The sequence below is a fragment of the Megascapheus bottae genome, chromosome 15 (genome assembly GCF_031878675.1).
Source record: "Megascapheus bottae isolate mThoBot1 chromosome 15, mThoBot2.hap1, whole genome shotgun sequence".
In the NCBI taxonomy this organism is placed as follows: Eukaryota; Metazoa; Chordata; class Mammalia; order Rodentia; family Geomyidae; genus Megascapheus; species Megascapheus bottae.
In genome coordinates this window covers 30,426,185-30,439,119 of record NC_143523.1, presented here as the reverse complement: position 1 = coordinate 30,439,119, position 12,935 = coordinate 30,426,185, and the positions used below count along the sequence as shown (strand labels likewise).

General features: G+C 37.1%; 1 protein-coding gene across 2 annotated transcripts; it reads left to right on the top strand.

Moving 5' to 3' along the window:
• The first annotated feature begins 670 nt into the window (after nucleotides 1-670).
• On the top strand, nucleotides 671-11,156 carry LOC150054112 (gastric triacylglycerol lipase-like). Of its 2 annotated transcripts, none has more exons than XM_090346941.1 (9): nucleotides 671-775; nucleotides 1,988-2,102; nucleotides 2,941-3,043; nucleotides 4,362-4,471; nucleotides 6,567-6,703; nucleotides 7,732-7,878; nucleotides 8,523-8,594; nucleotides 9,292-9,363; nucleotides 10,920-11,156. In XM_090346941.1, exons 1-9 carry the CDS (start codon nucleotides 671-673, stop codon nucleotides 11,154-11,156), a joined length of 1,098 nt encoding a protein of 365 aa, XP_090203067.1. The 2 variants fall into 2 exon arrangements, with proteins under 2 accessions (XP_090203067.1, XP_090203066.1); XM_090346940.1 differs by having other exon boundaries at nucleotides 1,988-2,105; nucleotides 2,845-3,043.
• Nucleotides 11,157-12,935: the final 1,779 nt, after the last annotated feature.

The window sequence follows — 12,935 nt, the reverse complement described above, 5'->3', positions numbered from 1 at the left end:
CTTCCCGTTTTCTAGGGGTTAATTGGAGATAAGAGTATCAGGTCCTTTTGTCCCCGGGCTGGCTTTGAACCTTGATCCTCAGATCTCAGCCTCCTGTGTAGTTAGGATTACAGGTGTGAACCACCACGTCTGGCTAGATGTGGTAGCATTTTAATAAAATGATGACAATCATTAGATCTATATATTAACTTCAACTCAGTAAGTCTTTATAAAGCAGCTTTTTCAAATGGTATTTTTTAAAAACCATGATAGGGTTAAATGGACCCAATATTAAGGAATCTAGAGAAATCAAAATCCCATGTGATCTTCATTTGCATTTTAGACTGTCAAAAATAGGTTGACAAATATCTTAAACGTAAGAGATAATAAGAATATGTTTGGCCTGAAAGTGTTTTTGCTAATTAAATTCTTTTGATAAGATTTGAAACCCTGGAGAGAAATGCTCTTAAATATAAGGAAAGAGGCAGCAATGAAAAATATGCTAAACATTAAGATTAGCCTGAAGATATCCACAGGTTCCCACAAACACACTGCCCAACATGATCAAATCAAGCTCACACATTTCTCTACTCTAAATACAGTTAAGAATGTCACAAAATATAAGTATAATGAAAATGCAGAATGTCAATCATGGCGTGTATTATTTTTGTTTGTTTCAGGCCAGTTCAAAATGTGGCTGCTTCTAACAGTAACAACTTTGATATCTGTAGTTGGAACTACACATGGTCTCTTGGAAAAAATAGCCCCTGAAAGCCCAGAAGCACATATGACTATTGTAAGTTATTCTGTAAAATCCCAGATGTGACTGTTATTTATGACAATGATGGGTTTAAAGTTCTAAGTGACTAATTAAAACTACTTAAGTAAGTTGTGTGCTGTTGTTTCACACCAGTAGTCCTAGCTACTCAGGATGTTGAGATCTGAGGATAATGGTTCAAAGGCAGACTGAAAAGGAAAGTCAATCAGACTCTTACCTCCAACTAAACACCAAAAAATCAGAAATGGTGCTGTGGCTCAAAGTAGTAGAATTCTAGCCATGAGAAAAACCAGTCAAAGACAGGCTCAAGCCCTGGATCAAAAAAAAAATCCTCAACTATATCTGCTAGCTAGATGCACTGTAAAGATCAGAAAAAGAAGCTAGGAGCTGGTGGCTCACACTTTATCCTAATTATTCGGCTATTCATGATCTGAGGACCATGGTTTGAAGTAAAAAAAGTCTGTAAGATTCTTAACTTCCATTAGCCACCAAAAGGTTGATAGTGCAGATGTGGCACGACTAATTGAGTGCAAGCTTGAGCTAAAAGCTTATGGGTAGCACCCAAGCACTGAGTTCAAGCCTCAGGACTGGCAAATACATACACATAAGGGCCACACACACACACACACACACACACACACCAATGAAAGACTTGATATGTATGTAATATTTACATAACCTAGTCTATTTATGAGAGATATGTTTGTGCTCTGACAACTGTAACTGATTAGGCCTTTCTGTGGCTAGATTTTTTTTTTTGCACTGCTATGCAAGCTCACAGTGGGTTGTGCAGTATCACAAACCATATGCACCATGTTAGTGAGGTTTGAGATACAACTTAGAGAACACCATCTTTAAGGTCCTAAATGAGAATTAACTTCATAGAGTTGATGATTCAGGACAAGACAAAGAAAACGTCAGAGAAAATAAAATGAAACAATAAAGATAGAACTTAGAAAATTTTGAGGATCTAGCAGAAGCAGAAGCGGGGTTGGATTCTACCATGTTATGAGAGGTAAAAGTAGTTGAGTAGGACTGCCAGGGGAATCAACAGCATCTGATGAAGAATAATCCAGTACGTGTTGATCTGCTGGGGACCAAGCATTCACAGCTCTGATGACAAAATCAAAAAGTTTGGAAGAAAAGAAGTAAAATGAAACTACACATAAAATATTTTCTTTGTAAAAAATATCATTACTATAACTTCTCCCTTATGATTTACCTCAATAGAGTCAGATGATTTCCTTCTGGGGATATCCAAGTGAAAATTATGATGTGGTGACTGAAGATGGCTATATCCTCGGCATCTACCGAATTCCTCATGGGAGGAAAAATGCAGAGAATAAAGGTATAACTTCATCTTTCTCCTCATTATTTGTGCCATCTCTCTCCCGTGCTTCATTCTTTCGTTTATTCTGAAGAATTGGATTTGCTTGTTCTGAAAATGTAACACCTAAGTCATATCCGGTCTTCATGGACAGTAAGAGAGATCAATAAAACTTATGATGATCATGAAGCTTGATAAACTGAATTATCATTATATATAGGCCATTAAACTGGAGGTTGTGAGAAAGGCACCTCTCACAAGAGAACATTGTTCTTGGATCCAGCACCTGAGCTATGACCCAATAGGTAAAAAAAGTTAGCCAGGTGTTACAAGAGGGAAATCAAGGAGACATCTAAGACACATTTCCCAAAGACATGAAGCTAAATTTCTGCTAGCACTAATGAAATTTTATTATTTCCTAACTGTACAAAGACTATAAAGTATAAGAACAATAAAACTTTGGATAACTACTTATAATTTTATCATTCACAGTGCATCTATGTTAACATAGTGCTGAATTTACCTACAATACAATTGTAATAGCTTTATTGGCATATAGTTGACATACAGTACACTAGATATCTTTAAAATGTGATTTGAGTAAGTTTTGGCACCTGAGAAGGCAATGAGCTGCGAACAGAGAGCTCAGATGCGCAAACATTTTCAACTGGATCATGCAAACTGATTTAATTCTATTTGTATATGTATCTTTGTGTAAACAACATGCTTATACCTTTTTAAAATCTTTTTTCTTTTGTAGGAAAGAGACCTGTGGTGTTTTTACAGCATGGTTTGCTCGCATCAGCCACAAACTGGATTGCAAACCTGCCCAACAACAGCCTGGCCTTCATTCTGGCTGATGCTGGTTATGATGTGTGGCTGGGAAACAGCAGAGGAAACACCTGGTCCAGGAGAAATTTGTACTTCTCACCTGACACAGTTGAATTCTGGGCTTTCAGGTAACAATAGCCATAGATAAATATGAACATTGCGCCAGGCACTTGTAGCTCATGTCTTTAATTCCAACTAGTTGGGAGACTGAAATGAGGAAGATCGTGATTTCAGTGCAGCCCAGGCAAAAGGTTTACAAGATACTTCCTCAGCCGAGAGCTAAGCATAATTGTACATCTCTGTTGCACTGACTCGCTTAGAAGCATGAAATAGGTGAATTATGGTTCAAGTTTCCTCTCCATCCCCAACAGGAAGCAAGACTTCACCTAAAACTTTGACCAATTAAAAAAAGTGATGGAGGCCTGACTTAGTGGTAAAGCATACCTGCATAAAGAGCAGCATGCCCTGAGTTCACACCCTAGCACTCCACCTAAGTATAAATAAGTGTTCGGGCTTAAAAAAATGCTAAGGGACATTCTAATTCCTTCTTGAAGTCCACCCCACACCTCATTGTAAGAGTAGGTTGTTGTTTTAAATACTTTCTATGATCTCAGTAACTATGACATAGGGAAATTTATTCCCCAATTGAAATGAGACAAGGAAATTCCTGGTCCCTAAAAATTCCAAAAACATCATCAGGAAAATGTTAAAACGTAGCTGGGAATGGCAGAGCAGTTACCCGCATTATCTTCAAACAAATTTCATACGCCATGGAAAGCTTAGCAAATGTCTCTTAGCACTGATCTTCTTGTGCCTTATTATTAATGAAGAAAAGAGGAGAATTTGGATTCTGCCTACAGGAGCTGAAGTAACTCAGGTGTCTTGAATGATTGGAGGATGAGAGAAGGGCAGAAGAGGAGACATAGTGTGCTAACAAGAACAGATTCAGCCAGGGTGTGAGGCTGATGATAAAGGCCTTCTAGATGATCCAAAGTTCTTTCTGTAACCCCTCTGTACAACTCTTTACAATAAAATTATATTAAAAAATAATTAAACTGGAGGGAGTTTATGTTCATAAATCATTCTGGTGTGTTTCTGAAGAAGGGATAGAGCTCACAGGAGAGGGCACCAAAACACAAAATGCAAAATCTCATTATATCTGACATTCCATTTGAGGGTTGGAAATGATTCCCACTTAGATACCATTTTGTTTGGGTTAGGCCGCAGTAGGGATGCATCATTCTGAAATGATGTCAGCTGTTTACAAGAAGCCACCTCCAAAGACACCTGCCAGTGGTTTAGCGTTTATAAGCTGTGGTGTTCAGATAATCCAGGTTTCTATTTATCAGATAGAAAGAGTCTTATCTGTCCATATGCTTGAAACTCTGAAACCACAGCAAACATATATATATATGTACATTCAGCTTCACTTTTTATTTCTTACAGCTTTGATGAAATGGCAAAATATGACCTTCCTGCCACAATAGACTTCATTGTTCAAAAAACTGGCCAGGAGAAGATTCATTATGTTGGGCATTCTCAGGGCACCACCATTGGTAAGCAAAGACATTGAGAACCGACAGGTTATAACCATGATATCACATGAACAACTTCAGTCATTGTAAAACCTAGCGCCCATGACAACCCAGTGATAACAGGGCAATTATTACAGAGATGGGTGAACAAAGAAGGGAATAAGGAATATATGGAAGGAATCATGGACTTATTACCAGGAGGGTGAATAGGGCGACCCTGATACCCCCTGAAAATGTCTATCAAGTCAGCACCTTCCAAAATCAGTCTTATGAAGCAGGGCATCTGACATGTCCATAAATACTAGATGCCACTGCTCCCATAACATACGCAACATTAAATCAAAAATCCTGTGTTAGAAAGTGGGGACATTTTCAAGGTTACTCAAGGTGAATTCCCAAAGCTGTGCAAAGCAAAAGCATTTGTTGAATGACAACCAACAATCCTTTGCCATACAGAGGTCTGCAGTTTAATGCAGTCCCATTTGTCCAAACTTTTTAATTTGTTGTGTTTCTGGGCCTTTATTAGAAAAGTTTCAACCTAGCTAGAAAGTTAAATAGAAAGCCCACAGAATGGGAGATCTTCACTAGCCATTCAACAGACAAGGGCCTCGTATCTAAAATATAACTACAGCTCAAAAAAATGAATCTCTCAAAAACTAATCCTCAAAGAATAAACTATCCCATTAAAAGGTGGGCTAACAACTTGAAGAGAGGTTTATTGAAAGAAGAAATAAGAATGGCCCATAGACATATGAAAAAATGCTCCTCATATCTGGTCATAAAAGAAATGCAAGTCAAAACAACTTTGAGATTATCTCACTCCAGTTAGAATGGCCATGATCAAGAAATCTAATAACAACAGATGCTTGTGAGGATGTGGCCAGAAGGGATTGCTACTACACTGTTGGTGGGAGTGTAAACTGGTTCAACCACTCTGGAAAGCAGTATAGCAATTCCTCAAAAGACTAAAGATACTACTCCCCTTTGTCCTAGCAATTCCACTCCTTGGAATTTACCCAAATGTCCAGAAACAAGGACATACTAAACCCAATAGCACAATGATGTTTATTGCAGCATTATTCATGATAGCTAAGATATGGAACCAACCCAGATGCCCCTCAGTAGATGAATGGATCAAGAAGATGTGGTATTTATACACAATGGCATTCTATGCTGCCATCAGAAAGAATAACATTGCCCCATTTGGAAGGAAATGGAAAGACTTGAAAAAATTATATTAAAGTGAAGTAAGCCAGACCCAAAGGAATATAGGCTCAATGGTTTCCCTAATTTGTAATAATTACTACACATCTAGAATTCCCCATAACAGAGGATCACAATGTTCATAAGGTCATATAGAAATGCGACTAAACAAATGAATTCTAGGATATGGAAACAAGAGGTTTATGTTAGTGATTGTTGTTCTTAATATACTATGTGAAGTTATTTCTTTTCTCCTTTTCCCCTTATGATTAATCTCATGTGGTTACTGTATCTGACTTTTATTACCTGAAATATATATATATATATATATACATTTATTTGTTTATTTGAAACAGGGAAGGGAAGAGAAAAAATCAAGATCATTCGGAAGGGGTGAGGGGAAGAAAAAGGGGACAAAACATTAGAAGGGGTATCAAGGTTGGAGAAGTAATGTACCCACTACCTGAGGAATGTTAACTGTAACCCCTCTGTATATTACACTGACAATAAAATACAATAAAAAGGAACCTAATAATCCATGACATATCGTTGCAACTCTATTAATGGAACATACTATATATTACTATTTTCTTGAAGCATATGGGCTGTGTATGTATTGCAATGCAGCAGTTTCCTTAGGACCCATGAGTAGACTGAAATGAGTAGCCTGCTTGTTCTGACACCAGCTAACCTCAATGTACTATTTTTTGTCTTACTTGAATGTTGAATATCTCTGTAGTATTAGATGATATTAAATTGCCTTCACCATGCTTATGAATATCTGATCTAGCACAAGTATCAGTTTTATAGCTTGTCTCAGCTACCACCCTCACTTAGTAAGTTCCAGATAATTCCAGGTTCATCAAAACAAAATAATAACTCCATTCTTTCTCTGTTTTCTGTTCCCATGCAGGTTTTATTGCCTTTTCTACCATTCCCTCTGTGGCTAGAAGAATCAAAACCTTTTATGCCTTAGCACCTGTTGCCACTGTGAAGTATACGACAAGCCTTTTAAAAAAACTTTCATTAGTTCCTACATTTCTCTTCAAGGTATGTCATTCTCTTTTGTTAATTATATCTAAGGTGTCCAATTGCCCATAGATTTCACATGTGTGGAAAGAGAACAGAACGACAGCAAGAAAACCCCATACTAAACAAATACAGCCATAATCTATCTCCCAAACATTAACTGTACATGTGTACATTAGTTCTTCTATAGTACTGAATATCCACTAGCCTGTGGGATCCCCCTTTGTTTCATTGCTCTTGATTTTGTGTTGCCTACCAATGATAATGATTAGTTTTATTTCTTCAAGATATTTTACTGAGCAAATAAACACTGACACAAGTATGTCAAGGGTATAATTCTACCACAGCAAGGATGAAAGCAAAATAGCTACTTATATAATTGGCATGATTTTTTGAATTCAGGGATGGAAGAGACTGAAAAAATATCTGAGCACCATAGGTAGTCTTATAATATTTAATGCTGCTAGTCATCTCTAATTTTTTTATTTAGGCTTTATAGTAGCAACAGGGAAGTAATTGAAAGGAAAATATTCTTAGGGCTCCCTGAGTCAGAGATTTGTATCAGGATATTTAATCTAGTTCTCATGACCCTAAAATGCTATTTTGTTTCATATTTTATTCAGGGGGAGAAATAGAGGGAAGAAAGTTCTCTGTCTTCCAAACAATTAGAATATATTTCTAAAGTTTGTTGTCCTGAATGTATTGCTCCCAGCCATTGTTTCACAATTTACTTCTAACCATGCACATGTTGGAATGACACTTTGATGGGGTCTGTATTATTGTTTCATTCCATCATCCTTATTACTCCATCCTGATTGTAACCCATCATGTCTTCTGCAGCCAAGACAGTTCCTCAGGTAATCAATAAGCAATACCTAGCATGGCTATCTTTGCATATTACAACTTCATTCTGGGAATTAAAGCGAGAAAACCTTGGCAACTCCCCCCAATGCCCTTTAGCGTACCACAGCTGCAAAAGCAGGTCCAGTAATGAGCCTTTTGTGCATCTGCATGGCTGTAATCCCCTAACAGTGCTTTCCATTTTTCAGCTTATATTTGGTAACAAAATGTTCCTCCCACACAACTTCTTCTATCAATTTCTTGGTACTGAAGTGTGTTCCCGAGAGATGATGGATCTCCTCTGCAGCAACGCCTTGTTTATCATGTGTGGGTTTGACAGCAAGAACTTTAACGTGGTTAGTATACAATACCTTTGATTATTGTTTCCTTAGCACTTGACTTTTAAAAGTCAAGACTAAGTGCACTCACACATTGAGCCAAGGTTCTGTATCTGTTTGTTGTTGTTGCTTTTTGGTGGTTAATTCAAGATAAAAGTCTCAACAACTTTCTTGCCCAGGCTGGCTTTGGAGTGCAGTCCTCAGAGGTCATCAGCCTGCTGAGTAGCTAGGATTACAGATATGAGCCACCAGTCTCAGCCCCTGCTCACTTTTATCATCACAATTATCCTAAAAGTAAATAGTATGCAGAAGTAATGAAAACAAAATTCACGACTCATTTGTGATCACCTAAATAATTGGTATAACATTTTTCCCCTTGGTGGAAGGCACTAAACCATATACTTGGGCAGACTTGTACACAGGGGAAAAATGTCTAGTCTGGACATTGAATAAGTGTTTGCATATATTTTGAATGCGTTAGTTTTTCCCATAGATTTTGTAAATATATTTTGAAGGAGACTCTAAAGTGACACACTGCTATTCTCCTAGTAAAGGCTGCCCTGAAAACATTGACCCGAATCAGAAAACTCAACTGTTGTTTGCTTTATCGAAGCTGCAGATATGTCTAACTATGCCCATGAATGTGTGTGTCTGATTTATAGAGTCGCATGGATGTGTATCTAGGACATAATCCAGCAGGAACTTCTGTTCAAGATATCCTCCACTGGGCCCAGGTAAAATGATTTTATTACTTTTAAAACTTAGTTTGCATTTGATCTAATGCACATTCTTAAAACATTTTGCTCTTGGTAAGTATTTTTTCTGACATATGGTTGCCATATGGAAATACGTACCAATCCATGTAAATAAAAACCTTATGAGAATAAGTACTTTGCTACAAAAGAAGTTATTTTATGTTTATAACTTGGCATGTAGTAAAAGTTACATTGGAAAAAACTGCATGTCGATATTTTTTCTTTTCTTTTCTTTTCCTTTTATTTTTAACCATTCCTGGGGTTTGTACTCAGGGACAGTCTTTTTTTCCCTGTCTTTTTCCCCAAGATTTGCACTCTACTAATTGAGCTACAGTACTTTTTATGGCTTTTTCTGCATAGTCTATTAAAGATAAGAGTATCATAGGCTTTTTAGCCTTGGCTGCCTTCAAATGGTGATCCTCAGATCTCAGCCTCCTGAACAGCTAGGATTCCAGGCATGAGCCACCAGTGCCATTTGTACTTGGATTTCTATGCATGCTTTGTCTGGATGATTGATAATTTTATTTTTGGAATCAGAAAAATAATGTTATAACTAAAATTACTATTTATATCACTGAAATGGAAAACAAGCAACTTGGAAATGTTTAAATTTTATTTTTCACTTGGTAAGAATACATTTATTATCCTTCTGTATTTTGTAATTTCTCTACATTAGGCTGGCAGATCTGGAAAATTTCAAGCTTTTGACTGGGGAAGCCCATATCAGAATATACTACACTATAATCAGGTGAGTTTCTTAACATTGAGATTGCTCACATTTTTAAATACAAAGATATAAGAGGTTAAACAAACTCATATATTTGTTTCTCAGGAATGTTGATATAACCTGTTCTCCTACATGTCTATGTCCTTAAGTTCCAAATGACTGCACTTAAAAAGCACTCTCAAAGCAGCACACCTTCAGATGTGAGATTTCCCAGAACTTAACATCCCCATTGTTACCGCACAGATTGCAGCTTGACTGGGATAATAGATGGATCATTCTAACCATGCATGAAATAGAGCTGGAGTTTCTGGTTATCTCAAACAATAAGTTGTCCTTTTTTGATAGCAGGAGGAATGCATTGAAAGGAATTCATTTTCATACAGAAGAAAAAGGCAGTCGGCTGGCAGGTCAAAACTGGAAATATTTTTCCATAGTCAGGAATCTTGTGTTCCAGACAGACTTACGGAGAAAAGCTTACATCTGTGGTACTACAAAGAAATTAGATCTTGAAGTCCATGATATCATTTGTCAGGATAAGTATGCATTTCTTGAATCAGGATTTAGTAGGATGTTACTGTAAGCTATAAACTCTTAACTTGGCATAAACTCTCCTTCCAAGGCAAAAACAATTCAGATTGGCCTTCAACTAACTGAACTGATGACATTTAAGAGCCATTGCTAGCTCCGAGGAAAGTGATAGTAGTAACAAGAAACAGAAAAGAGATTTATAACTATATATGACTGTGTAATTAGATACCTATAACAATATACATATATTCTCTACAATATTCTCTTATCTACAGATATCTGGTAAAAATTGCTATAACAAGTCGATTCTTTTGAAAATTGATATTCTTGAAAGTGTGATCCAAAATAAAACTAATAAAATTATTTCAAGTGAGGGGAGATTTTTGAGGTCATTTTCTTGCATCCCTTCCTGCTTTATGGAACTCCTCAACATCACCACAATAATGATGATTTTGTAGAAATAGTAACTGCAATGGTACGTCTTTTCCCAGGATTAAAAAAAAATACTAAATAAATTCATGTATACACCAGGAAAAAAAAGAATATACAGCTTTAAAGAGAGCTATGTTGACTCAACCACTGAAAACACTGAGAGGTCAATACAAAGTCAAAAATAAATAACTCAGGACATTGTGAAGGATACACCAGAGTTGGTAGAAAAAAACTACACAAAAACCTAATCACATGTCCTACTTTCAGCTTGAGCTTAAAGAAGGGAACAATTATTATTAAAAATTCTGATCACTGCTTTTGGGGCCAATAGCATCTGCATCACTCCCCTATGTGTGCAGTATATCAGGTTCTTATCCCAGGTCTATTGAGTCAGTCATTTCGGCACAGTCTTCAAATGATTTTTAATCTCATTGCCAGAGAGTGAGAACCACTTTTCTTTGTTCTGTACGGATACTGTTGACAATCTCAAATCAATTACTGTTAGAACTTACTCATAAAACTATGTTAGTTAATATTATACTGTACTAATATTGTACTATGTGTTGGATTATTGGGTTACATAAATTCTGTGTTTTTTTTCTCTTTGTTTTTTTTAGGACATACCTCCCTACTACAATGTGACAGCCATGACTGTGCCAATAGCAGTGTGGAATGGAGGCCAGGATTTGTTAGCTGACCCCCGAGACATTGAAATGTTACTTCCTAAACTGTCCAACCTCATTTACCACAAAGAGATCCTTCCTTATAACCACTTGGACTTTATCTGGGCTATGAATGCACCTCAGGAAGTTTACAATGAGATTGTTTCTATGCTGGCAGAAGATCAAAAGTAGTTGTAGATCTTAGTAATTATCTACCTAATACTTTTCCAAAGTTGTTTCTTCTCTCATGTAGTTTTCTGCAGTGGGTAAAACAAAATACTTCTTTTTGTATTTTTGACATTTAGAAATATATTGGCATCAGCAAACTTGCATTTGTCATTTTAATTTTTTTAATTTAAAGAAATTCAAGTTTTCACTCAGGAATGTATCTAGAAACATAGAATTCAATCTCAGGGATGTGAAACTTCCCTTGAAAATTCTCTTCTAACATCAGGAGTTATGAACCATCCATGGTATTAGATAGCCTTCGAATTGAATATTGACTCTTTTTAATGTGTGCTTGATCCCGAGTACATTTCTTTCAATTTACATTGTCAATTGCTATTGCTCTGAATCCCTGTCACCTCTTCTGAAAATGACACGTAACTCTCTTGCTGCGTAACACATCAGAAAGCCAAATGGGATATAAAACAAATTGAACATAGGTTGGAAAGCAACAAACAACTCCACTTTTTTTTTTTTTTTTTTTTTTTTTGCCAGTCCTGGGCTTGAGCTCAGGGCCTGAGCACTGTCCTTGGACTTTCTCAAGGATAGAGCTCTACCACTTGAGCCTCAGCACCATTTCCTGCTTTTTTCTATGTATGTGGTACGAGGAATTGAACCCGGGTCTTCATGCATGCTAGGCAAGCACTCTATCACTAGGCCAAACTCCGGGCCCCAACAACTCCACTTTTGAAGCAGGAATTGGGAAACAAATATTTTCATCCAGTATTCCCCTGTTTCTTTTCCAAAGCAATCTCAACAAACAAGCATTGTTGAGTTTTCACACAGATACGCAAAATATTTTGACCATATTGATTCTTTTTTTGGAAAAACCCATTCAGTCTATGAAAGTATTAAATCCACAGGAAAATTCCACTTCTCATTCTTTTCTTTTTTTTTTCCAGTCCTGGGCTTTAGCTCAGGGCCAGAGCACTTTCCTTGGACTCTCTCAAGGCTAGAGCTCTACCACTTGAGCCTCAGCACCACTTCCGGCTTTTTTCTATGTATGTGGTACCGAGGAATCGAACCCGGGTCTTCATGCATGCTAGGCAAGCACTTTAACCACTAGGCCAAACTCCCGGCCCCTCCACTTCTCATTCTGACAACATCATCTCATCCTCTGTAACATTAGTACAGTAAAACTTTCTCATTCAGCTGCATATGTGAAAGCCTTGTGGTTGTTATTGCATATTTTGTCCCACATTGTTCATCAATTTTTATTTAGTCACATTTCTTCCTAATCATTGTTGAGGAATTGTTCATACTCACAAAGTCAAATTCAAAGTCTGCGTTTTTTGTCTTTTTTATTGTTTACTTATTTTCATTGTAAAGTTCCTATACAGAGGGGTTACAGTTACACAAGTCAGGTGACGAGAACATTTCTTTTTGAACAGAGTCACCTCTTCCCTCATTTTCGCCCAGGTTTTTCCCTCCCTGCCCCCTTCCACACCAATAGTTCATTTTCAACATATTGTCTAGCCACGATCGCTGGTGCGTTTGTTCACCCTTCCACAAATTCTGTGCTCCTCCTTCCCCTCTCCCAAACAGATCAATTTACATACAAGACAAATGGCACAGAAATAAAAAACAGCAACAAGGAAGACAAATAAGCAAAATAACAACAACACAACCTTTCTGGTTTCCCTTTCTTAGAATTCATTTAGATAAACATGATTTTTTTTTCCCCGAGTCCTGAGGCTTCAATCCTGAGACTGGGGATTTCTCAAGGTTAGCACTCTACCACTCAAG

Excerpts from the sequence above, each read along its gene's own strand:
- LOC150054112 (XM_090346940.1), top strand. The coding sequence starts at position 671 with ATGTGGCTGCTTCTAACAGTAACAACTTTGATATCTGTAGTTGGAACT. Across the intron at positions 4,472-6,566 it reads TTCTCAGGGCACCACCATTG|GTTTTATTGCCTTTTCTACC; the intron begins GTAAGCAAAGAC and ends GTTCCCATGCAG. Across the intron at positions 8,595-9,291 it reads ATATCCTCCACTGGGCCCAG|GCTGGCAGATCTGGAAAATT; the intron begins GTAAAATGATTT and ends TCTCTACATTAG.